This window comes from Manis pentadactyla, chromosome 11, assembly GCF_030020395.1.
Source record: "Manis pentadactyla isolate mManPen7 chromosome 11, mManPen7.hap1, whole genome shotgun sequence".
NCBI lineage: Eukaryota > Metazoa > Chordata > Mammalia > Pholidota > Manidae > Manis > Manis pentadactyla.
The window spans coordinates 28033461-28060639 of NC_080029.1; the positions used below are offsets into that span (position 1 = coordinate 28033461).

General features: G+C 39.9%; 2 protein-coding genes across 2 annotated transcripts in view; one reads left to right on the plus strand and one right to left on the minus strand.

The window, feature by feature from the left end:
* ENTPD5 (ectonucleoside triphosphate diphosphohydrolase 5 (inactive)) overlaps positions 1 to 5016 on the plus strand; it is a 31553-nt gene extending 26537 nt beyond the window's left edge. The window contains exon 15 of the mRNA XM_036913230.2: positions 1600 to 5016. Coding sequence (XP_036769125.2) covers positions 1600 to 1686 — 87 coding nt within the window. The 3' untranslated portion in view covers positions 1687 to 5016. The remainder of the gene's footprint in view (positions 1 to 1599) is intronic.
* A 12184-nt stretch (positions 5017 to 17200) lies between these two features.
* Positions 17201 to 27176, minus strand: COQ6 (coenzyme Q6, monooxygenase). Its single transcript, XM_036913233.2, has 12 exons — positions 26894 to 27176; positions 24273 to 24407; positions 23194 to 23252; positions 22798 to 22921; positions 20839 to 20969; positions 20052 to 20159; positions 19900 to 19962; positions 19601 to 19708; positions 18280 to 18482; positions 18085 to 18200; positions 17744 to 17910; positions 17201 to 17333 (listed from the first exon to the last, which is right to left on the minus strand). The coding sequence occupies exons 1-12, from the start codon at positions 27159 to 27161 to the stop codon at positions 17304 to 17306; spliced, it is 1512 nt and encodes a 503-aa protein (XP_036769128.2). The 5' UTR covers positions 27162 to 27176; the 3' UTR covers positions 17201 to 17303.
* Between the last annotated feature and the right edge of the window lie 3 nt (positions 27177 to 27179).

Below are 27179 nucleotides of genomic sequence, written 5' to 3' on the forward strand. Positions count from 1 at the left end.
GCCAACCTTCCCTGGCACCACTGCCCCTTCCTGTTCCCTCCAGATGAGTTTCTATTATCCCATTTATTATGTTACACAGATTTCATAAACCCATTTGTACTAAAGTATTTAGATTGAATGTGTTGTATCTGCCAAGAATATTGCATTTAAAATACTTAACACAGAAGAGTTCATTGTAAGTAGAGTCAGTAGAGAATGGTGTTTAAAACATGGCTCTGAAGTCCATCAGATCTGGGTTCAAGTTCTGATTCTGCAAGTTTACTAACTCTGTGACCTTGGATGATTTAGTTCCCCTGTAACTTTTAGGTTCTTCATCCAAAACAGGGTACCTATTTCATAGGGCTGTTAGGAAAATTAAGATACAATTCATGTAAAGCACCATGCCTGGCACATGGTAAGTTATTAATATTGGTATTACTATTAGTGTAGGCATTTCACACCAGTTGGGGATAGATTTGTGGACAAGAGAGGTCATCCTAAGCACTCCGTACATACTAAATTAACAACATCCTCTACTTCAGCAGCAACAATAATCCAAGTCATTTAAGGACAATTGTCTGCCACTTCCAGTGCTGGCATGTTTTTAGTCTATGATTTCAGTCGCAGCACAACTTAAATGAAGAGTGGACAGTCCCCTGTTCCAGAGATCACTCCCTTAAGCATCTATATTCCTAGGCTGGCTGTCCAGCCCAGTTCTGAGGACAGAGGAGCATTTAGAGTGGGTGGGAGGGGGTTGAGGACACTTCCAGTTTGACTCAGATGTCTCAATCCCTCACAATGATTCCCATGCCATTCTTCTCAGCTTCTGGCAGAGTGACTAGGCTAGATTTTTTCGGGTTAACCCAGAAGTATTGTGTCATAAGAAGTTAGCAATAGAAGACTAAAACCAATCCATTGGCTTCTAAACCTTTTGTGTATGTGTGTGTGTGGCGGTGGTGGTGACATTTTTATTCAACAAAAGCTTATTTATAAAGAATGCCAGTAAAACTGATAAAAGTGGACCTAATTGAAGCAGAGGTACGGCACCCTTTGTCCTTTGAAGCAATTCTTTGGAACCCCTGGAAATGGGTTCTGAAGAGAACAGTTTGATAATCTAATCTAATCCCCTTGAGGAAATCAGGTCTAAGCTTTTGCCCAGTGTCACTGACCTGATTAAGGCATAGCCTCGCCTAGAAGGCCTTAAATGCCTTCCTTGGTTATTCGTGCTTAAAATGCAGTTGTTTACCAAGTACAAATTGAGAGGTTTAGTATGTTCTTTCCTCCTAAATCTAGTCCCAACTCCTGTTATATTGAGTTTCAGGATTAGGGAAAGAGTTCAGAAGCCTGTCTAAAAGATCCTGTCTAGAAGGCTGGGGTGAGACCACTTCCTGTGCCAGGAGATTCAAGGCTTAGATTGGCAGGTGTGGGAGCAATAGGCCATGGCAGGAGAGAAATTTGTTACAGAGAGAGGCAGGAGGAAGCCTCCCCAGTCTGGCTACTCCCATTTATACCTTTGTTTAGCCATGCGACTGATCTTTGCGTGTATTCTCTGCCGTCATGCTTACTAGATTTGAAAATTGAATGCAAATGTGAAGACTAATTTTTTCTCTTCTCCAACAGCTCACAAAGAAAGTGAACAACATAGAGACAGGCTGGGCCTTGGGGGCTACCTTTCACCTGCTGCAGTCTCTGGGCATCTCTCACTGAGGTCCAACCATTCTCCTGAGGCCTATATTCACCAGCAGTCTACTTAAAGGTAGAGGGAGGACTCAAGTCATGTTCTGAGCTAGTCTGGGGTCAGCCTGAACTGAAGCCCAGCAACTGACGTCATCAGGAGGAAGGGGCTTTTGTGACAGGTCTTTCCCCTTGAATCTTGAGATTTGGATTTAATTAATTTTACAGATATAATGTGAACTGTTACCTAACCATTCTGGTTACACAGCTGGCACCAGAGTCTAAATTTTTGTGATTCCTTGTGTGTCACAGAGAGCCAAAAGGAATAGCTTTAGAACTTAACCTTGGGTAGCCCGGGGACAGGTCCCTGGGAACCAAAGAAATATCTCATTTCAACCTTTTGAGTGCCTCATTCCTTTGAACATACTAATTTTCATCTTACATAGTAAACTGATTGCAATCCCATAACATAAAACACGTTTTTTTCCCCTCTCTACACATTGCCCTGTCTGGTCCTTATCTCTAACCATTTCCCCTACAAAAGAGAGAAAAAATACTGGCTTTGCTTTTTATGTGTAATTCAAGGGGGAAAAAGAAGGTAACCATATCTGAAAGTGTGTGGTCCTGCTTTGTGCCAGCTCCAATGAGCCAGCTGAGAGCCATCCTAAATCTTAGCAGGATGGAAACTAACTCCTAACCATATAGATCCCAGCCGTAAGAAAGGAGGCCATTCAGTCTCTGGGGACAAGTTTTGGGAGGGTGTGGCTGCTTTGTATAGAATACCTTTTAATCAACAATTTATCAGTCAATGCTGGGATTAGGAATGTGTGTGTATCCCATGTCAGTATCTACCACTGGGCTAATGTGTTTGTAGTCATTTGTCATCCTAAACTTGTTTTCTTTATTATTTCTAAGAAAGACATCTATACCCTAGCTTTTGGTCTGTGGTGAGAGTCTTGTGGCTGTGCTATTCAAGGATCTAGGTTTTGGCCACATCCCCTTTCAGTTTGCCCTTTTATTCTCTGCATTTTTAGCATTTCTTCCTGACCTCGCCCCAGTCGTTTTAGCTAACATCCTGTAACTTATTTGTCAAGTCCCAGGGTTTCTGATACCTTTCTCAATAATACCTAACATTTGATATGGTGAGTCATTTTGGCCCACATCGGTACAGTGCATTCTCATTTTGAGTTTTGAGTGCTCAAAACTCTTGATTTTGTGCATTACTTTCCCCAAAACTTCTTATCTTGTACGTTTGCACAGAGCTACCATCTGCTGCTTGTCTACCACTCTTACTTTTGGACTTGAAATAGCTTCGTTTGCCTTCACCCTTTACCTCCAGCTTCTTTCCAGCAGAGTTTCTATCTCCTCAACTTACAGCTTTCACAGTAGACCCTTTCAGCTCTCTCACAAAAGATAAGTATACCTGGCCTTCACACCTGTTCTGGGGAACCTTAATTTTTAAAGTTATTTCCTTAAGTCATTATTTAACATCTGATATGTACATGTAGCTAGGCAAACTTCTGTATCCTCATCCCACAAATCTGAGTTGTTTTCTTTAAAAATAGTGTGGGATTTCTTCAGATTCTTCACAGTGGCCTTTATTATACTGAAGTCAACTTTATACCTATTGTCATCCTTAAAAAATGCTAATACATAGTAAAATAATAGAATCTAAATTTAGAGTTGTAAACAGTATTCCCTTAACATTTCTAACTGGTTATCATTCAGCTTCTGTTTAGGCATGTTCTCAGACAGCTCATTCCATTTTTGAACTGCACTGATGTTTTTAAAAAAACCCTCCTCATATTGGGCTGAAATCTACCTATCTTCTCACTGGTCTTAGTTCTGCTTTAATCCCTTCTTCCATGGCCTTTCATCTTTTTAAGAAAACTTCTAAGTCCTTTGTGGTCTCTTTAACAATCGACATAGCTTCTAGACCCCTCACCATCTTTGTCAAAAAAGGGTGCTAGAACCAGTCATCCCACACTAAGTGTTGTTCACTGTGATTAGGGAAAGACCATTTCCTCTAGTAGAAACCAAGTTGTTTTCCTGAGGGGTAAGCTGCGTTCACTAGACTCCTCCAACTTATCCCCAACAGGTGAGATTCCCTGGTCTTTATCACCACGGCGTATCTGAAGCTTTTATAAATGAGGGCCGCATATTCAGCAGATGCCTTCAGTCATCCCAAATACCTTCAGAACTCTTGGATAATGCATTGTAATTCTAGAAATGTATCTACATATATTCTGATAATCTTGACTGGAAAATCTGAAGAATTAACCAATTTATCCATTTCAAGGGAAATTTGAAATGAGAACTTTTCTTAAAAAAAAAGGTTTGTCTATAATGTGCTTTTTGCCCCTTAATGTACCTTTCAGGGCCCTACAGAATCTAAAACTGCTGGTTAGCTTTTCTTTCTGTAAATGTTTATATATTTCAAGTATTTAGGACATGATCTGGCACATGGTACATGTGTGTTGTCATCTTCAGCATCATATGAAAACAGCCTTTGTGGGATTATGGAGGTCTTTGCAGGGTATGCCTTAAAATTCTTCCTGTCTTGCCTGATTTGGTTTGCATACTTTTGGAGAATTCATGTTCTTACCTAGGCTACCTTTCCATTTTTTGTGAAAGGTGATCTTTTTTCCCTACAGACCTTTCTGGACTTTGCCAATAGTCACATAGCTTTTCACAGTAGGTGCCATATTCTGAGCACATTTTCCAAGATTTCAGAAAGGTTTGTGACTGTCACTATTTAACTCATATCTTACAAATTTTCCACATTTGCCTGAAAGCTCCCTTGTGTTAACTGTTGTTCCCTTCAAAAATTATTCCCAACAATTGCTCAGTGTATTTCAAAAGCTGACCATTTTTTCTCACTTCATGTTCAAATCAGACTGTTGTGCAAGATGTTCTTTACAATATACAAATCTAATGGATCCAAAAATCTCTTCAAGAGGCATCTCTGGTACTGTGAAGTAAACTCTTCAAACACTCATAGCAAGTCCCACCCCACCCAGAGTCGGCCACCATTCTGCAACCAAACATGAACAGATTCTGCTGCTAACCAGATTTTCCCTTTTGACCTGGTTCCTGAGGTCTTCAAACTTGTGCAATGAAATTATTTATTGTTTTATTACTGAACAGACAGTGGTGCCCCAGAGAGGAACCATAAGTAAAACTGAAATCTGGTGCTGTGAGAAGGAAATAATAAACAGTAAGATTTTTTTTTTCAGGAAGTCCACTGCAACTGTAACAGAGGTTAATTTATGTTTAATGTTCACTGAAATGTTAATAATTTTAAAACATCAATTCAATTGTATAAACTTATGGCCACCATTAAAAATATTATATAAATCTTCAGTCTTTTTCTATTATGTTTCAGGTGTACAGCTTTCTAATGTGGTATCTGTATACACAACAAAGTGATCACAAGCCTAGTTACTGTCCAGTACCAATCATTTGAACCCCTTTATCCATTTCATCCACCCCCCCAAACCCCTCTCCTATCTGGTAACCACTAGTCTGTTCTCTGAACCTGTAAATCTCTTTTGTTTAGATTCCACATACAAGTGAGATCATATGGTATTTGTCTTTCTCCAACTTATTTTCCTTAGCATAATACCCTCAATATACAACCATGTTGTCACAAATGGCAAGATTTCATTCTTGTGACCAAGTAGTATTCCAATGTATGTGCGTGGGCATGCATACATACATACCACATCTTTACCCATTCACCTATTGATGGACACAGATTAATCTATTTCCTTATCTTGGCTGTTGTAAATAACGCTGCAGTGAATATAGGGAGGCATGTATCTTTTTGAATTAGTGTTTTTGTATACTTTGGATAAATACCCAGAAGAATAGCTGGGATATTTGATAGTTTTTGACTTTTTGAGGAATCTCCATACTGTTTTTTATATTGACTATACCAATTTACAATCGCACTAACAATGTACACAGGTTTTCTTTTCTTCACATCCTCTCCAATACTTGTCTTTTTGATAACAGCCATTTTAAGAGATGTTTGGTGACATCTCATTGTGGTTTTGATTTGCATTTCCCTAATAATTATTGATGTTGAGCATCTTCTCATGTCTGTTGGCCAACTGTATCTTTGGAGAAATACCTGCTCAGAACCTCAGCCCATTTTTAAATTTTAAAAAAATTGTTTTATGGTTCTTTATATGTTTTGGATATTAATTCCTTACTGGATTATAGGGTTTGGAAATATTTTCTCAGCAGGTTGCCTTTTCATCTTGATGACGGTTTCCTCTGTGCAGCAGCTTTTTAGTTTGATGTAGTCCCATGTTTGTTTTTGCTTTTTTCCCTTTTCTTTGGAATCAGATCAACGAAGATGTTGCTAAACTCCCTATCAAGGAGGTTTTACCAGTTTTCTTCTAGGAATGTTATGGTTTCAGGTTTTACATTCTTTTAATCCATTTTGAGTTAATTTTCAAGTGTGGTATAAGATAGTGGTTTAGTTTCATTATTTTGCACGTTGTCCGTCTTTCCCAACACCATGTATCAAAGAGACTGTCTTTTCTCCACTGTATATTCTTCTCACCTTTGTCACAGACTGACCATACAAGCATGGGTCCATTTCTGGGCTCTCTAGTCTATTCCATTGACCAAAGTTTCTATTTTTGTACTAACACCATACTGTTCTGGTTACTGTTGCTTCATAGTGTAGTTTGGGGAGCATGGTATCTCCAGCTTCATTCTTTCTCAAGATTGTGACGTGGAGCCACGATGGCAGCATGAGTAGAGCAGCGGAAATCTCCTCCCAAAACCACATATATCTATGAAAATATAACAAAGACAACTCTTCCTAGAATAAAGACCAGAGGACACAGGACAACATCCAGACCACATCCACACCTGCGAGAACCCAGTGCCTCGTAAAGGGGGTAAGACACAAGCCCTACCTTGGCAGGACCCGAGCGCCCCTCCCCCCAGCTCCCAGCGGGAGAAGAGTAGGCAGAGCGGGAGAGAGAGGGAGCCCAGGACTGCCGAACACCCAGCCCCCGCCAGCCGGACCAGAGTGCAGACACAGTGCATACGTGGGGCCCTGGATACTAGGGAAATAGGGCAGCAAGAACAGTGAGAGGGTACTGGAGGCCTGGCACTGGAGGACATAAGAAAAGCGAGCGGCCAATTTTTTTTTTTTGTTGTTGTTGTTTTGTTTTGGCGACCGCTTTTTGGAAGTCTTAAAGGGATAGGGACCCCAATACTAGGGGAACAGGGCAGCAAGACCGGTGAGCAGATGCCTGAGGCTGGTGCCGGAGAATAAAGAAAAAGGAGCGGCCATTTTTTATTTATTTATTTATTTTTTAAATAAAAAAAAATTTTTTTTTTTTGTGGTTGTTGTTTTGTTTTGGCGGGTGCTTTTTGGAAGACTTAAAGGGGCAGGGCGGGACACTAAATCCAGAGGTAGGGAATCTGGGGATCTCTGGGTACCCTAATCCCCTGGGCTGCAGGGAGCACGGAGGCCCCTTACGGAGATAAATAGCCTCCCAGCTGCTCCCGCTCCAACGCATCTCCACCACTTTGGAGCAGCTGCCCGAGCCAGGCCACGCCCACAGCAACAGCGGAGATAAACTCCATAGCAGCCGGGCAGGAAGCAGAAGCCCTGTCTGCACGCAGCTGCCCAGCAAAAGCCACTAGAGGCCGCTGTTCTCCCAGGAGAGGAGGGCCACAAACCAACAAGAAAGGAAGTCCTTCCAGCCGTCACTCGTCCCAGTTCTGCAGACTATTCCTATCACCATGAAAAGGCAAAGCTACAGGCAGACAAAGATCACAGAGGCACCAGAGAAGGAGACAGACCTAACCAGTCTTCCTGAAAAAGAATTCAAAATAAGAATCATAAACATGCTGACAGAGATGCAGAGAAATATGCAAGAGAGATGGGATGAAGTCCGGAGGGAGATCACAGATGCCAGAAAGGAGATTACAGAAATGAAACAAACTCTGGAAGGGTTTATAAGCAGAATGGATAGGATGCAAGAGGCCATTGATGGAACTGAAACCAGAGAACAGGAACACATAGAAGCTGACTTAGAGAGAGACAAAAGGATCTCCAGGAATGAAACAATGTTAAGAGAACTGTGTGACTAATCCAAAAGGAACAATATCTGTATTATAGGGGTTCCAGAAGAAGAAGAGAGAGGAAAAGAGATGGAAAGTATCTTGGAAGAGATAATTGCTCAAAACTTCCCCAAACTGGGGGATGAAATAATCAAACAGACCACGGAAATACACAGAACCCCCAACAGAAAGGATCCAAGGAGGACAACACCAAGACACATAATAATTAAAATGGCAAAGATCAAGGACAAGGAAAGAGTTTTAAAGGCAGCTAGAGAGAAAAAGGTCACCTATAAAGGAAAACCCATCAGGCTAACATCAGACTTCTCCAAAGAAACCCTACAGGCCAGAAGAGAATGGCATGATATATTTAATGCAATGAAACAGAAGGGCCTTGAACCAAGGATACTGTATCCAGCACGACTATCATTTAAATATGATAGCAGGATTAAACAATTCCCAGACAAGCAAAAGCTGAGGGAATTTGCTTCCCACAAACCACCTCTACAGGACATCTTACAGGGACTGCTCTAGATGGGAGCACTCCTAGAAAGAGCACAGAACAAAACACCCAACATATGAAGAATGGAGGAGGAGGAATAAGAAGGGAGAGAAGAAAAGAATCTCCAGACAGTGTATATAACAGCTCAATAAGCGAGCTAAGTTAGGCAGTAAGATACTAAAGAGGCTAACCTTGAACCTTTGGTAACCACGAATTTAAAGCCTGCAATGACAATAAGTACATATCTTTCAATAGTCACCCTAAATGTTAATGACCTGAATGCACCAATCAAAAGACACAGAGTAATAGAATGGATAAAAAAGCAAGACCCATCTATATGCTGCTTACAAGAAACTCACCTCAAAACCAAAGACATGTACAGACTAAAAGTCAAGAGATGGAAAAACATATCTCAGGCAAACAACAGCGAGAAGAAAGCAGGGGTTGCAGTACTAATATCAGACAAAATAGACTTCAAAACAAAGAAAGTAACAAGAGAGAAAGAAGGACACTACATAATGATAAAGGGCTCAGTCCAACAAGAGGATATAACCATTCTAAATATATATGCACCCAACACAGGAGCCCCAGCATATGTGAAACAAATACTAACAGAACTAAAGGGGGAAATAGACTGCAATGCATTCATTCTAGGAGACTTCAACACACCACTCACCCCAAAGGATAGATCCACCTGGCAGAAAATAACTAAGGACATGGAAGCACTGAACAACACAGTACAGCAGATGGACCTAATAGACATCTATAGAACTCTACATCCAAAAGCAACAGGATACACATTCTTCTCAAGTGCACATGGAACATTCTCCAGAATAGACCACATACTAGGCCACAAAAAGAGCCTCAGTAAATTCCAAAAGATTGAAATCCTACCAACCAACTTTTCAGACCACAAAGGCATAAAACTAGAAATAAACTGTACAAAGAAAGCAAAAAGGCTCACAAACACATGGAGGCTTAACAACACGCTCCTAAATAATCAATGGATCAATGACCAAATCAAAATGGAGGTCCATCAATATATGGAAACAAATGACAACAACAAAACTAAGCCCTAACTTCTGTGGTACACAGCAAAAGCAGCCTTAAGAGGAAAGTATATAGCAATCCAAGCATATTTAAAAAAGGAAGAACAATACCAAATGAATGGTCTAATGTCACAATTATCAAAATTGGAAAAAGAAGAACAAATGAGGCCTAAGGTCAGCAGAAGGAGGGACATAATAAAGATCAGAGAAGAAATAAATAAAATAGAGAAGAATAAAACAATAGCAAAAATCAATGAAATCAAGAGCTGGTTCTTCGAGAAAATAAACAAAATAGATAAGCCTCTAGCCAGACTTATTAAGAGGAAAAGAGAGTCAACACAAACCAACAGTATCAGAAACGAGAAAGGAAAAATCACGACGGACCCCACAGAAATACAAAGAATTATTAGAGAATACTATGAAAACCTATATGCTAACAAGCTGGGAAACCTAGGAGAAATGGACAACTTCCTAGAAAAATACTACCTTCCACGATTGACCCAGAAAGAAACAGAAAATCTAAACAGACCAATTACCAGCAACGAAATTGAAGCGGTAATCAAAAAACTACCAAAGAACAAAACCCCCGGGCCAGATGGATTTACCTCGGAATTTTATCAGACATACAGGGAAGACATAACACCCATTCTCCTTAAAGTTTACCAAAAAATAGAGGAGGAGGGGATACTCCCAAACTCATTCTATGAAGCTAACATCACCCTAATACCAAAACCAGGCAAAGACCCCACCAAAAAAGAAAACTACAGACCAATATCCCTGATGAACGTAGATGCAAAAATACTCAACAAAATATTAGCAAACTGAATTCAAAAATACACCAAGAGGATCATACACCATGACCAAGTGGGATTCATCCCAGGGATGCAAGGATGGTACAACATTCGAAAGTCCATCAACATCATCCACCACATCAACAAAAAGAAAGACAAAAACCACATGATCATCTCTATAGATGCTGAAAAAGCATTCGACAAAGTTCAACATCCATTCATGATAAAAACTCTCAGCAAAATGGGAATAGAGGGCAAGTACCTCAACATAATAAAGGCCATCTATGATAAACCCACAGCCAACATTATATTGAACAGCGAGAAGTTGAAAGCATTTCCTCTGAGATTGGGAACTAGACAAGGATGCCCACTCTCCCCACTGTTATTTAACATAGTACTGGAGGTCCTAGCCACAGCAATCAGACAAAACAAAAAAATACAAGGAATCCAGATTGGTAAAGAAGTTAAACTGTCACTATTTGCAGATGACATGATACTGTACATAAAAAACCCTAAGGACTCCACCACAAAACTACTAGAACTGATATCGGAATACAGCAAAGTTGCAGGATACAAAATCAACACACAGAAATCTGCGGCTTTCCTATACACGAACAATGAACCAACAGAAAGAGAAATCAGGAAAAGAACTCCATTCACAATTGCATCAAAAAAAATAAAATACCTAGGAATAAACCTAACCAAGGAAGTGAAAGACTTATACTCTGAAAACTACAAGTCACTCTTAAGAGAAATTAAAGGGGACACTAACAGATGGAAACTCATCCCATGCTCATGGCTAGGAAGAATTAATAACGTCAAAATGGCCATCCTGCCCAAAGCAATATACAGATTTGATGCAATTCCTATGAAACTACCAGCAACATTCTTCAATGAACTGGAACAAATAATTCAAAAATTCATATGGAAACACCAAAGACCCCAAATAGCGAAAACAATCCTGAGAAAGAAGAATAAAGTAGGGGGGATCTCACTCCCCAACTTCAAGCTCTACTATAAAGCCATAGTAATCAAGACAATTTGGTACTGGCACAAGAACAGAGCCACAGACCAGTGGAACAGACTAGAGAATCCAGACATTAACCCAGACATATATGGTCAATTAATATTTGATAAAGGAGCCATGGACATACAATGGCGAAATGACAGTCTCTTCAACAGGTGGTGCTGGCAAAACTGGACAGCTACATGTAGGAGAATGAAACTGGACCATTGTCTAACCCCATATACAAAAGTAAACTCAAAATGGATCAAAGACCTGAATGTAAGTCATGAAACCATTAAACTCTTGGAAGAAAACATAGGCAAAAACCTCTTAGACATAAACATGAGTGACCTCTTCTTGAATCTATCTCCCCGGGCAAGGAAAACAACAGCAAAAATGAACAAGTGGGACTATATTAAGCAGAAAATCTTCTGTACAGCAAAAGACACCATCAATAGAACAAAAAGGAACCCTACAGTATGGGAGAATATATTTGAAAATGACAGATCCGATAAAGGCTTGATGTCCAGAATATATAAAGAGCTCACACACCTCAACAAACAAAAAACAAGTAACCCAATTAAAAAATGGGCAGAGGAACTGAACAGACAGTTCTCCAGAAAAGAAATACAGATGGCCAACAGACAAATGAAAAGATGCTCCACATCGCTAATATCAGAGAAATGCAAATTAAAACTACAATGAGGTATCACCTCACGCCAGTAAGGATGGCTGCCATCCAAAAGACAAACAACAACAAATGTTGGCGAGGCTGTGGAGAAAGGGGAACCCTCCTACACTGCTGGTGGGAATGTAACTTAGTTCAAGCATTGTGGAAAGCAGTATGGAGGTACATCAAAATGCTCAAAACAGACTTACTATTTGACCCAGGAATTGCACTCCTAGGAATTTACCCTAAGAATGCAGCAATCAAGTTTGAGAAAGACCATTGCACCCCTATGTTTATCGCAGCACTATTTACAGTAGTCAAGAATTGGATGCAACCTAAATGTTCATCGATAGATGAATGGATAAAGAAGATGTACATATGCACAATGGAATACTACTCAGCCATAAGAAAAGGGCAAATCCTACCATTTGCAGCAACATGGATGGAGCTGGAGGGTATTATGCTCAGTGAAACAAGCCAAGCAGAGAAAGAGAAATACCAAATGATTTCACTCATCTGTGGAATATAAGTACAAAGGAAAAACTGAAGGAACAAAACAGCAGCAGAATCACAGAACTCAAGAATGGACTAACAGGTACCAAAGGGAAAGGGACTGGAGAGGATGGGTGGGTAGGGAGGGATAAGGGTGGGGAGAAGAAGGGGGGTATTAAGATTAGCATGCATTGGGGGGTGGGAGAAAGGGGAGGGCTGTACAACAGAGAAGGCAAGTAGTGATTCTACAACATTTTGCTATGCTGATGGACAGTGACTGTAAAGGGGTTTATAGGGGGGACCTGGTATAGGGGAGAGCCTAGTAAACTTAATATTCATCATGTAAGTGTAGATTAATGATAGCAAAAAAACAACAAAAAAAGGCAGTTCCTGTGTGGTGACCTCCAATGAGTTCTACACAAGTGTATAAAGGGCATATAAAAGTGTAGGCAAAGGGCCTGTTTGTGTTTATACACAGGATCAAAGCCTAATTTGGCTATCCCAAAAATCAACTAAGATACGATATGAAAAAGGACTTCCAACATCAGCACTCTCTGGAAGACTCATGCCAGAAGATGATCATCAAAAAACCCCAACAAAGATCCACGCACTGCTACAGCTGTAGATGCACTCATCCCACCAGCTCCTGGACTTGCCATGGGAATGAGGAAGGAGATATCTAACCTGGCCTGTGCATACAGTAAAACAACAAATTTGACTGGATCTATACTGTTGGAACTCAACCAAGAATTATGAGAAGTGCAAATTGTAGTGCTCCAAAATCTTACAACTACAGACTATTTACTGTTAAAAGAACATATGGGATGTGAACAGTCCCCAGGAATGGGTTGTTTTAATTTGTCTGATTTCTCTCAGACTCTTCAAGTTCAGTTGGACATTATCCACCATATCATAGATAAGTTTTCACAAATGCCGAAGGTGCCTAACTGGTTTTCTTGGTTTCACTGGAGATGGATGGTAATTACAGGTATGCTTTGGTTACGCAACTGTACTCCTATTATGTTAATGTGTGTGCACAATTTAATTAGTAGTTTAAAACCTATACATGCTGAAGTTACTCTACAAGAAGATTATGTCAAAGAAATAATCAATCTTCCCATGTTTTCTTCCGCCTGCTACTTCTATAGCTTTTCTTCTTCCTTCCTAATTACAACCCTTAAATAGAATTCGTGCCTCATATCAAATTTACCAAGTATCAGAATTCTTCTAAGTGGTAAAGATACCTCAAGACAAATGCTGGGCATAGAAGCCACAGGGCATTAATATGCAAAGAAGTAAAAAGCTAACCTTTTCAAACAATAAGGCTTCTCTCTCACTTACCAACTTCACATTTCCCTGTATGGCCCCGGAAGATGACTGGTTAGCCAGAGACGGGTAAGATTCCTCAAGGGAGGAACAACCTAAGACAGGCACAGTCGCAGGGGTGCCATCAGGTGAGAAATTGGGGATCAACAGAGGTGAGACTTAGAACCTCACCCCCCCGTTCTGAGAGAAATCTGCATACGTGGATATTTTATTGCCCTTGTCTAGCTTGGATTAACACATATTCTACAGGCACACACCTGATCATCTACATTTGCTCTCTTACAACACTATGTTTTCTACCTTTATCTTGTATCTACCTACCACTTCAGCATTTTATTAAAAATAATAGAGAAATGTGGTATCCACATATAAATCAAGTATAAAAATCAAATGAGTATTCATATTTGCACTGTTTATAGTTCATAATGCATGAGCAAAACCGAAAGTTTGTGATGATTACCCTTGTACTGTTCACCATGTATCTTATTCACTATGTAAGAATTTGTTCTCCATGTAAGAACTTGTTCGTTATGCTTCAGAAGTTTGGAGACTGACGAAAATTAGGCTTGGGGAGGATTAATGATTGTGCATTGAGTCCCCTATACAGAATTTTATTGTTGTTAACAACCATTTGATCAATAAATATGAGATGCCCTCAGGAAAAAAAAAAAAGTACACACTTCCAATTGTAAATTAAATAAGTAACTGGGATGTAATGTATAGCATAAGGAATATAGTCAAAATATTGTAACAACTTGGCATGGTGATAGCTGGTACCTAGAATTATCATGTATATAAATGTTGAATCACTGTGTTGTACACCTGAAACTAATGAAAAAAAAAAAAAGATTGCGTTGGCTACTTGGGATTTTTTGTGTTCCATACAAATTTTAGTATTATTTTAGTCAAGTATGCTCCTGGAATTTTGGTAGGTATTTCATTGAGTCTGTATTTGGTTAGTATGGACCTTTTAACAATATTCTTCCAATCCATGAGCATGTATTTTTCCATTTATGCCATTTTCAGTTTCGTAAGTGTCTTACAGTTTTCAGTGTACAGGCCTTCCACCTCCTTGGTTAAACTTATTCCAAGGTATTTTATTCTCTCTGATGTGATTGTAAATGGGTGTTTTTTCTTCTCTTTCTGGTGCTTCATTATTAGTATATACATTGCAGGTTTCTGTGTATTCATTTTGTATCCTGCAACTTAATCCATTTTTTTTTTTTTGGTGGATTCTTTAGGTATATCTATATATTTATCATGTCATCTGCAGTGAGTTTTACTTCTCCCTTTACAATTTGTATGTGTTTTATTTTTCTTGCATAATTGCTGTGGCTAGGACTTCCAGTGTATGTTTAATAAAAGTGGTGAAAGTGGACATCATTGTCTTATTTCTATTTTTAGAGGAAAAGCTTTCAGCTTTCACCATAGAGCATATTAGTGGTAGGATTTCCTATATGGCCTTTACCATGTTGAGGTACAGTCCCTATTAGAATCACTTTGTTATTTTTCATGAATGGATGAATTTTGTCAAATGGCTTTTCTCCATCTATTGAAATAATGTTTTTCATTGTAGTGTGATGTTATCACATTGATTGGCAGATACTGAACCGTTCTTGCATCCCTGGAGTAAACCAGTTGATCATGGTGTTATGATCCTTAGTCTACATCTTCATTCAGTTGTTAAATATTTTGTTGAGGGTTTTTGCATCTATGTTCATCCAGGATATTGGCCTGTAATTTTTTTTGTGTGTGTGTGTGTGGTGCCCTTGTCAGACTTTGTCATCAGGGTAATACTGTTCTTGTAAATGTGTTTGAAGCTTCCAGTTTTTTGGAAGTTTGAGGAAGACAGCTATTAAATCATCTTTGAATGTGTGATAGAATTCACCAGTGAAGCCATCTGGTCGTAGTCTTCTGTTTGTTGAGAGGTTTTTGATTTACTGTTTCAATCTCCTTACCAGTATTCAGTCTACTTAGATTTCTATTTCTTCATTATTTCAGTCATGTTAGATTATATTTCTAGGAACTTAGCCATTTCTTCTAGGTTATTTAGCTTGTTGGCGTAACTGTTCATAGTAGTCTCTTATGATCCTATTTCTGTGGTATCAGTTGTAACGTTTTCATTTTTGATTTATGGAGTTGTTTTTCTTGGTCAGTCAAGGGTTTCTTGATTTTGTTTTTCAAAAAGAATAGGTTCATTGATCTTTTTAGTCTTCATTTATTCCATTCAGATCTTTATTATTTTCTCCCTTCCTCTAGTCTAGGGCTTCATTTGCTCTTTTTTCTAGTTCCTTTGGGTGTAAAGTTAGATTGAGATTTTTCTTGTTTCTAGAGGTAGGTCTACATCTCTGTGAACGTAAGAACTGCTTCTGCTGCATTCCATAGATTTTGGTATATCATATATGTTTTTACTTGTGCCTAGGTATTTTTTGAATTCCCCTTTGAGTTCTTTGATGACCCATATGTTGTTCAGTAGCATGTTGCTCAATTTTGTCTTTGTGGTTTTTCCCATTTTCTTCTTGTAATAAATTTCTAGTTCCATGCCATTCTGGTCAGAAAAATGCTTAAAATGAGCTCTATTTTTTTCATTTATTCAGACTATGTTATAGCCCAACTTGTGATCTATACTGGAAAATGTCCTATATGCACTTACGAATGTGTGTTTTGCTGTTTTTGAATGGAATGTTCTGTATACTAGTCCCTCTGTCCTAATGTGTTACAGCCCATGTTTCTATATTGATTTTTTTGTCTGGATGATTTATCCACTGATGAGAGTGGGATATTAAAGTTTCCTATTTTTAAATGGCTTTCAATTATCTCCCTTTAGGTCTATTAATGTTTGCCTTATGTATTTTGGTGCTCCTATGTTGGGTGCATATATATTTGTAAATGTTATTATCTTCTTGTTGGATTGGACCCTTTATCATTATGTGATGCCCTTCTTTGTCTTTTATTAGTCTGTTTTAAACTCTATTTTGTCTGATATGAGTAGATCTACTCTTCTAATTTCCTTGGAGTCTCTTTTTCCATCCCTTCAGTTTCAGTCTATGTATGTCTACTTAAAATGAGTCTCTTATAGGCAGCATACAGAAGGGTCTCCTTTTTTATCCAATCAGCTGTCTTTTGATTGGCAAATTTAGTCTATTTACATTTAAATTAATGGTAAGTATATATAGTTATTGCCATTTTGTTGTTTTCTGGCTGTTCTGTAGTTTGTTTCTTTTTCTTCTCTCCTCTTGTGGTTTAATGGCTTTCTTTAGTGTTAGGTTTAGATTCCCTTCTCATTTTATTTTGAGTTCTTACTGTAGGTTTTTTTCCTTGTGGTCACCATGAGGGTCATATAAATATCCTATGTAGATAGTCCGTTTCAAGTTAAGAGCAAATGAATTTTTATACATCTTTTTAGAAAGGATTAACAAGTGAAAATGAAGGAGAAAGCACTTTGAGCAATTTCTGTTTGAGTAATAAAAGGTTTCTTTTCAACCACATCACAATAGTCTTCACTTGGGTTTTTGTTTGTTTTGTTTTGTTTTTTGGCTTTATTGATAATGCCCTCCTCACAGCAAATCTCTCATTATTTAGGCTCCACAGGCTCATTAAGCAGAAGAGAAGACTGACTGGAGAGTGTAATGTAAATTTATTAAATTAAAACTTCAAATATGTGATGGTCTTCAGAAAGGACATTCATTTACCATCAACAAAATGCCTAGAAAAGGAGCATTCATTTGCTTGCAAAGGCCATAATCTGCTCCTAGAGAAAAATGAAAGAGAGTCAGTGATACTCTTGACACTGTGTGAGGACCAGTGAAGAAAATAAAATATCCAAACTATTTAGATAAAAACTTAGCCAAAGTTCTAGGTATTCCTCCCAAATGTCCCTTCAAGTGTCTTTAAAACTTTCTTAGGAATGAGGTTATCCAAGCAGCAAAAGGAGCTTAAACATCTTTAGAAGTCCCACTATTTTAAGCGCATCCTTATGTAGTTTCTGCTTAGATATGGGTCCTAGGATCAATAAGGCCAGCAAGGACTTTTTGGCTCGTGACTACTGGGGAAGGTATTCAGAAATTTTACAACCAAGAAAATAAATTCAAAGAATTTAGGCATCACTGGCAAAGTCGTTCCCTAGTGAGCAAGACCTGAGAGCCATAAACAACCTCTTACTTTAAGTAGAGCTACTGCATTTGTGGCCTGCAAGCCCCACGTCCTAAGCAGCACAAGCGGAGTGGTACTGGTGGAATAGAGCCTTTTTAGTAGGTCAGTAGCAACTAGAAGAGCAGTGTTGTGACGCTGTCTGTCCGTTTCATAACTTGTGAGGTGGCTCATGGAGCCTAGAGGAAAGCAGAAAAGTTAAATCCCTAATTTAATTGTGAAGTTTTCTTCCTAGCAAACCATTTACATTTATGTCCACCACATTTGGCTTCTAGGAGGTATTCTGGGGTCCTGATCTTCCCTAACTACATGAACTCTCAGAGACATCTAGTCTAAAGTACCTGAATCCTTACCTAAGTCTTTCCCATTGAAAGCTGCAGTACTGAGGTGATGGACTAGGCTGGAGATATCCCCAAAGCCCATGTTGACACCTTGTCCTGCAAGTGGATGGACTCTGTGGGCTGCATCCCTAAGAATAAAACAGAATTCAGGTGTAGCCTCCAGCAGCAGAGTGAGAAGGGAATGGCCCTGCTCTGTTATTATCTTACCCAATGAGCGCTAGCCGAGGCCGGACATACTCAGCAGCATGTCCCAGCCCAAGAGGAAACAGTACTCGGCTTCTGATGTCCACCCTGGCTACACTTGGGGGCAGCTGACGGGCTGAGACCTTAGTGGGCTTCAGAAAGGCAACAGCATACTGCAGCACAGTGCCAGCTGTGTCGATGAAGTCTGTGTGGTGAGCATCACTCCACTGAGTAGCATCAGCCACAGAACAAAATAAAATTGTATGAGTAATGGAATTAAAAATTCAACAAGGAAACCCTTTTTATAGCCAAGGGCAATGGTAACATGCCTCAACTGATCTGAGCCACAAGGAACTAGTCCCTCAAACAAATGCAAAACACAACTTACCATCACTCCCCACAGGTTTTACAATTAAGCCAAACTGCTCATGAGCTGCCCCTGCCTACCTCTGTGCCTCATCTTTTACACTTCATCTTCATCCCTCAAAAACCATGTGCCAGCCACAATACAGCTTATTCTACCTATAATATCTGGCCTCCAACATTCCCCTCTGCTTAGAATGTCTTCCCACTTCTAGTTCACAAGGATAGCTCAGAGCATCCAGAAGCTCTCTCCTCTTTTTGTAAATTTCCCTCCAAAGCTGCCTCTGTGTGTGTTTTCTCCTCCTCTATGCTCCATAACATCCTATGCCTACTTTTACCACTGTGCCCAAATTGTCATTTATCTATCTTTTCCCCTCATCTGATTATGTCTTCCTAAATAAAAGCTGGGACTATGTCTCTTTTATCTATCTCCAGACCCTTACATAGAAGGCACCCATGAATTGTTGCTAATTGAATGTACTGCAAAAGCTTGTGCCAGGAATACATGCTAAGCACTCACCATTTCATACTTCGCTATGTCTAGTTCCTCTTACTCTTGATGCTACTACAGAGCAGTGGTAAATTCTTCAGTATAAACCAATGTCAAGTCATTAGCGAGATGGTAAGAGTTTTTTGGTTAAAACCGTAGTAGGCTCAAGGGCCAGCCTTACTTCAGAACTCAGCTTTGCCACTGGCTATGTAACTTTGGGCAAGTTACCAATTACTAAATGAGCATAATACTAGTATCTACCTCAGTGCTTCACTGGATTAAATACATAAATACAGGTAAAACTATTCACCTGTGCCTGGCACACAGTAAATGCTCAAAAAGTGTTACCAATTGTTACTATTAATGAATTTAGATAAATGTGACATTTAAGCTTCAAAATTACTAGTGCCCCTATTACCTAAAGGCTGTGTCTAACTCCACGATAATCATTACCATTTGTTGAGCACCTTTAATGTACAGGTTGGTACTCACAAAGGCAGAGTTAATGGCATCCACAAACTTTTCCTCATCCATGCTGACCAGCTCTGTTGCATGTGTATGGGATGTGGACCAAACCAAGGAACTCAAGGTGTCTGAGAGCTGTACAAACAAGAACATCAAGGGCTAAAACTCCTGTTCTTGGGAGCTCTCAAGCATAAAGGAAGGTAAGAAGGGGAAACAAAGGTTTCACGGGTGTACTTCCTGGAAACCAGAAAAAGCTGAGAGAACATGAAGTCCTAAATGGGGAAAGTTGGACATGTTTAAGCAGACTAGCCAGAAGGATTTCTTACCGGGAGCAGAGCAATGGGCCCAGAGGGGAGAAATCTTTGCCAAGCTACATTATTTTCTGTAGCCTACAACAGAGAGAAGAGTTCTTTGTGAAACATACTTAGTACTGATTAAACAAGAGCAGAATCCCCAGATGGTGGGCTCAGACTCTTACCTCTGATAAATGCAGGGTAGCCACAACAGCGGACTGGTCATAGTTCCAGCTAACGTTCTGGATTCCAGCAGCCTGCCGTACTCCTGAGTTGTGACCATCTGCACCAATCTGCATGAAGACAAGAGCCTGCTGAGTCTTACAATTTCTTAATAAATGAACTGTTCAAGAGTTTGTCTCAAGTTTTCTCTATTTCCAACTGTTGGCAAGCCCATGTATGACAGGCAACTTTTTACCTTGCCTGCCTCACTCAGCCCCTAAAGGGTAAGGTAGCCCTATATATGTGACCCCAGCCTCAGCTAATGGACCAAAGCTGGACATCTAACTCATGAGCTGCCAAGCCATAGGTTAAACTCAGCCAAATTCTCTTGATATTTGAACTAGAAAGCAATAAGGCAGGTCCTGGAGCTGAACAGTCCAGGTTAGGAATGGCTGCCACATAAAAGGGGAGGCTGATGAGCAGAGACAAAAATGGATGCATGGAGATGGGTGACTAAAGCATTTCTGAAAGGGAAAAAGAGGAGCCTCAATTTCTGACACACTTGTTCCTATCCCTGTGAAGCCAGCTATCCTTTATTTCATGACCTAGTATGTTTCAGGAGATTGCTTCCTGTACTAGACTTACAATAAGCCCACCTTAAGCAGACTTGAGTGGGTACTGGTTCTTATAACCAAAAGCTTTGCCTAAAATTAACTTCAACTTTGTCTAAGATCTAAAACTAGAGGCCCTAGAATCTAGAATATGCTGTGACTATGCAAGACCCCTGGCGAAATAAGAATCTTCAACTACCAACAATTTGGTCTGGAGGGTGCTGCCATCACCTAGGGTAATATGAACCCAAGGGCTGGAGTCGGCCATGGGAAATGGACAAGGCCAGGTGTAGCCAACTGCTTTCCTCTTGTAGAGAACCGTCACGCGGTCTAGGAGGTCAGAAGAGAGAAAACAACATTAGAAAGGCAGCCCACACAGACTGAGGAGAAAACCGTAACTAAACCTAACACAAGGTCCGAGGACAGCTGTCTCTTGCCATTTACTACTAAACAAGTAAAATATGAAAAATAACTCATGTTATTCTTTGAGAGCTGATAAATGACAGAAGCCACAGGGATGAATCTGTGCCAAAAATAAATAAATAAGTTTTCACTGATCAGGCTGCATTAGGCACTCTTTCTTCACAGTCCTGCTACTCTAGCTTCACTCCACATCTAACTGAACCCACGTATGTTTCATAGTAAATAGGGTGGGAATACAAAACAGCTCAGATAAGTTCTAGATTTCATAAGAATTTTCTGCCCACTGGAAATCATTTTACTTTTCCAATCATAAAAATAATATATTCAAAGAAAGAACAAAGAAATATTTAATAAAAGGAGAAAAATCACCCTTAAACATACCACTTAAGAGACCACTATACTTAAAGCTTTGCCATATAGCTTTCCAGACAATTTTCTATGCACACAGAGGTAGGATCATATCACACATACTTTTTTTTCACCAATAAAATATAGGACATAATTCTAAGTGATCAAATATTAGATCTAAATTATCTTTAAAAGCTGCACAGTTCATTACACGAATGGATTACTATCTCACATCAAAAAGCACTTGAGTTGCCTCCAATTTTCCTCTCTTGAACAACCCTGAGACAACTGCAAATCAAACATCTGATAGGAAATTTATATCTAAAGAACTCCTATAACACAAAAATAAAAAGACAAATAATCCAGTTTTTAAATGGACCAGAGATTTTGAATAGACATTTCTCCAAAGAAGATACACAAATGGCCAGTAAGCACATGAAAAGATGCTCAATATTATTAGTCATTAGGGAAATGACAATCAAAACTACAATGAGCTACCATGTCAGAAACACTACAATGGCTGTTATTTTTTTTAAAAGAGAAAATAAGTGTTAGCAAGGATATAGAGAAATTGGAACCCTTATACATTGGTGGGAAAGTGAAATGATGTGACCATTTTGAAAGTTTGGCAGTCTCTGAAAATGTTACAGAATTATTTTATGACCCAGCAAGTCCACTCCTAAGTATCTACCTCAAAGAAATAAAAACATGTCCACACAAGCTTTATACAAATGTCCATAGCATTATTCACACTCGTCAAAAAGTGGAAACCACCCAAATGTCCGTCAACTGATGAATGGATAAACAAAATGTGGTAAAAGTGGAAACCACCCAAATGTCCGTCAACTGATGAATGGATAAACAAAATGTGGTACATCCACACAATGGAATACTATTTGGAAACAGTAAAGAATGGAGTAGATGCTACATGAAAAATACAGACAGAAAAGCCAGACATAAAAGAACATATACTGTATGATTCTATTAATGTGGAATATCCAGAATAGGCAAATTCTGAAGACAGAAAGTAGATCAGTGGTGCCAGTGGCTAGGAGTGGGAATGCGGAATGACTGTAAATGGGCCCATGGTTTCCTTCCGAGGTGATGGAAATGTTCTAAAATGATTCTGAGATGGTAGCACAACTCCATAAATATACTAAAAAAATCGCTGAATTGTACACTCAAAACAGGTGTGTTTTATGGTAAATTATATGTGAATAAAGCTGTAAAAAATTTTAAAAAAAACCTGAAATAACCATCAGAGGGCTTCTTTAGTAGACTTTCAGTATCAGTAAAAACGGATCTTTCTTCCTGTAAGTCCTAGAATAATTCTAAAGCAGTTCACCTTAAAAGAGTGAAATGAAGATGGAAGAGATGAGTGGCTCACCTGACACAGCCTCCAGCTGCTTAGTAAGAGCATGCATGATGACATCATTCTCCACTATGTAGCCCATGTCATCTAAATTATCTTTATCGAACATTATCAAGGCCTCTGAGCAGGCATCCCACACCTAGAACACAAAGGGGAAGGAAACATTACTCCAACCAGAAACTGAGTATTGCTTTCCCAAGTGACAGAAGCAGAAAAGTCACAATTTGTCAGTCCCTCTGGCAGGAGATATAGGTGAGAAGAAAATTATCTTAGAAATGTTTCCTTCCACTTTCTTAGACTGAGTGTGAACTTTGATTTTTCCCAATTAACAGAACACCTGGAGAATGGGGACTCCACTATATCAACCCAAGACAGACCAAGATATCTTGCCAAAAATGATAAAGAAGGCACCTGCATTCGCCGAAATGCTCTGTATCTCATGTTGCAGATGTGGGCCCAGGCACCAAAACCTAAAAAAGAAAGGATCTACAGATAGACCAGAGCAACCTCACAGGGCCCACGTCCCTTCAGGGATCCCCTTTGTCCCTCCAACCTATTAAATAAGAGGTCATATTCAGTATTCTCCAAAAAGAGAAAAATATTCTCCACTTCTATCCTACTTGGTGCTGGGAGATAAGCTACTGTTACCCAGAGCAGATTATACAGCATGAAAAACTCAGCTTTCATGATCAAAAATTCAAAGCAGAGGAAATAAAGAAGGAAACCAAACCCATATTATTATTCATCATGCTACTGAAGTTACCAAGTCTTCAGATAAAGACCATCTTTTTTTTAACTTTTAACTTTTTTCATTCATTCATTAAGAAAGCATTTACTGAGCACCTACTATTGCCAGGAACAGTTCTGAGCATAAAGTGGAAAGCCCAGACAGATAAAGTCCCAGCCCTTCTGTAGTTGACATTCTATTTGGAGAGGTAGACAACAAAACACACACACTTAATGTCAGGTAGTAGTAAATGGTATGAAGAAAATAGTTTAAGGGGCTAAAAGTCCAGTTTATATACGGTGGATCTAGATAGGATGGCTTGAGGGAGCAACATTTGGCAGAGACCCAGAGACAATTTTCTTACTGGTTCTATGTGCAGATATCCATCTATACCCCAAAAGTGCATTTAGCAGGCAGGGTCCACAGAGGGCCGACCCTGGGAAAGAAGAAGGTGCTGCTACTAGAAGTGAATGGTCATAATTAGTTCACATAGTTTTAGTTAACAGCAATTCATAATGACCCAACACCATCACAAATGAAGTCTACCTCAGGGACCCACATGTCCTAAGGATGTCTCCCTCAGACTGGGAGCTGACACATTTACTATGTCAGGGGCCCTCGTCTTCAACTTTGCACTAGACTACAAACCTCCCCTTCGTCAGCTCCCTCCATGCCAGCTGCTCTGGTAACTCTGTCCAAGGTGACACACCGGAAAGCAAAGACAGACAGGAGATGGTGCTCTGAGAGAAGATCGTCTACTCACTACTAAGAAGGGTTGCAGAGCCAGGGGAAATGGAGCTGACCCTGTTGCTGTAAGTTTCTGGCAATTTCTCCAATACTTTCTTTGGACCTGCTTCTAGCAACAGGATTTTCTTGTCACAAAAGTGAGTATCATATCCTGGGGGGAGAAAAAAAGGCAACATTTTAGGAAAATCTGAATTTATTCCCTTTCTCAATTTCAAGGGAGGTGACAGATTAGCTAATTCCTTAGCCCTTACGATACAAATTTCTCACAAGGCACATAAAACGTAAACACTATGCCGAGTCCAAAGCAATAACATAAGCCACCATTTCACCCACACAAACCACCCTGCCCATGACTGTAGGACTTCTCAAGGCAGTCTGATACATGCCATATACAAGGGAACAAATCATGGAAAACCCATAACAAGCAAACAGAATTCCCTAGAAAGGAAGAAGAATGAAGTAAAAAAGGAAAGCTGTAGTATTTAGACACCAGATATTTCCAATCTTCAAACTATGAACTCACTAAAAATTATAAATCCTGTTCAACAGTAAAATGGGGTTAATAAGCAAAACTGAGGCCTCAAGATAAAATAGATCACTCAAGTATGCAAAAAAAAAAGGAGGCCCCAAATACATCAATTGTGCGTACAAATCTGGTCCTAAAACATCTGTGTGGGGAAGTATAAAGGAGACTTGGATGACTGGTTACTGGATGACTACAGCATGGATACAGTTTCCGCAGTGTCTTAAAGAAAGATACGGGCGGGGAATCCACAGCAGTGAGGTGCTGCTGCCAAAAAAAGATTTTAAAAAATGTGGGTTTACCAGACACACTGCAGTCCCTAGTAATGAAGACACAACCCTCAAATCTTTACCTTCTTTTTCTTTGTATTTTGTAACTGGTTTTCTTTATATCTTGGAATTTACCCTTTCTTTATATTTAGGAAAATAACTATTTTAGAATGAGAAGAGTGGTACTACTGTATCATACAACAAGGGAAGAGTGAAAATCAAGGTTGCTCCAGACCAAAGGCACTGAGTAGCACTGAATAAACCAAGTGGCCTTCCTGGCTGCCAGGCAGCACAAAGCAGGTTATGTTGAAGGATGGGAGACTGCTTTCTGGCCCCTCACACCTCTCTGCCTTGATCTAATGGTAGCTGCTCCGCCCTAATACCCACTAGCCACAGCTTTCCTAAGGCTGTAGGGATCTACTCAGCCACCCAGCAGTGTTCTATATGTGTAAAAGCAAAGTCCTTACCTCACCTTATACACAACTCAAAGTAGATCATATGCTTAAATTTAAGAGCTGAAACTATAAAACTCTTAGAAGAAAAACATGAGAGAATTTTAAGCAATGATTTCTTAGATGAGACAGCACCAGCCCAAGTGGTAAGAGACTGATAAGTTGTACTTCATCAAAGTTAAAAAACTTCTGAGTTTCAATGGACCCCATCCAGAAAGCAAAAAGACAATCCACAAAATTGGAGAAAATACTTGCAAATCATTTACTTGCTAAGGAACTTGTACCCAGAATATAACTCAATAATAAAAAGATAAACAGCCCAGTTTAAAAATGGGCAGATACTAAATAGGTATTTCTCCAAGAAGTTATATAAATGACCGATAAGCATATGAAAGGATATTCAATATCATTAGGGAAATGCAAAGCAAACCCAGGAACCACCACTTCACACTCATTAGGATGACAATAAACAGAAAGTTAAGTGCTGTTCAGGTTATGAGGAAATTGGACCCCTCATAAACTGCTGGTGGGAATGTACATCATGCAGCCACATCGCAACACTGGCAGTTCTTAAAAAAGGTTAAACAAAGAATTACCATACGACCCAGCAATTCTACTCCTAGGAATATTTCTAAGATAACCAAAGATATATGTTTACCCAAAGGTTGTACACAAAATAACAAAAGCATTATTCTTAATCACCCCAAGTGGAAACAACTGAAATGTCCATCAACTGATGAATCAACAAAATATGGTATACCCACGCAATAGAACACTATTCAGCCACAGAAAGGAAGTACTGGTACATGCCACAACATGGATGAACTTTAAAAGCATTAAGGAGATTCCATGTAAAGGTCCAGAAAAAGCAAATCTACAGACAGAAAGTACACGAATGGTTGCCTAGGGCTGAGGAAACGGGGTAAATGGGCACTGACTGCTAATGAGTTTGGGTTTCTTTTGGAAGGTGATGAGACGGTCTGAAATCTATCGTGGTGATGGCTGCACAATTCTGAATATTCTAAAAACCATTAAAGTGTATGCTTCAAATGGGAAAGCTTTATGGCATACAAATTAGATCTTAATGATGCTGTTAAAAAAAAAAACAACCCCAGCCCAATCTAACAAGACTTGATTCTTTCCAAGTGTGCGCATAACAAAATAACCTTAGTGGGTCATCTCTACGCCTTGGAATGACTCGTAAAGCCCCTCCCACTTTTGACCCTTCGGAACCCTAAAGGTCCAAACGCTTGCTCTAGGGCTCCTCTGGGTAGGGAATGGCCCTCAACATGCGCAACGCTCAAGGCTTGGGCAACAGTGCCAGAGCTCCCTCGGTTCTCACGCTCCTCCACGGCCCCGCGGCTCTCCAGTGCAGGCCTGGAAATGCGCTTACCCAAGGCACAGGCCATGGCGGCGCCCACCAGGCCTCCTCCTGACACCACCACATCGTATACGGTGTCTGCCCAGGCGCCGGACCACCTCCGGCAGGAAACCAGCGGGCCTCTCCCGGCAACTGCAAGTGTAGCCCACAAACGGCGCGCAGCCAGCCGGGCAGCCATCGTGTAGCCGCGCGCCGTTCCCGGCGCCCCTCTAGGCCCTCCTGCGCTAGCACTTCCGGAGCAGAACCCTCCAACCACTCGCCGCTTCAGCCGCTGCCGCATGACCGGAACTAGAAGCGC

Coding starts and splice junctions, on each gene's coding strand:
- COQ6 (XM_036913233.2), bottom strand. CDS start 27,161: ATGCGGCAGCGGCTGAAGCGGCGAGTGGTTGGAGGGTTCTGCTCCGGA. Junction 23,253..24,272: donor CTCTGCAACCCTTCTTAGTA/GTGAGTAGACGA, acceptor TTTCTTTTTTAG/GTTTTGGTGCCTGGGCCCAC. Junction 22,922..23,193: donor GAGCATTTCGGCGAATGCAG/GTGCCTTCTTTA, acceptor TTTGTGTTCTAG/GTGTGGGATGCCTGCTCAGA.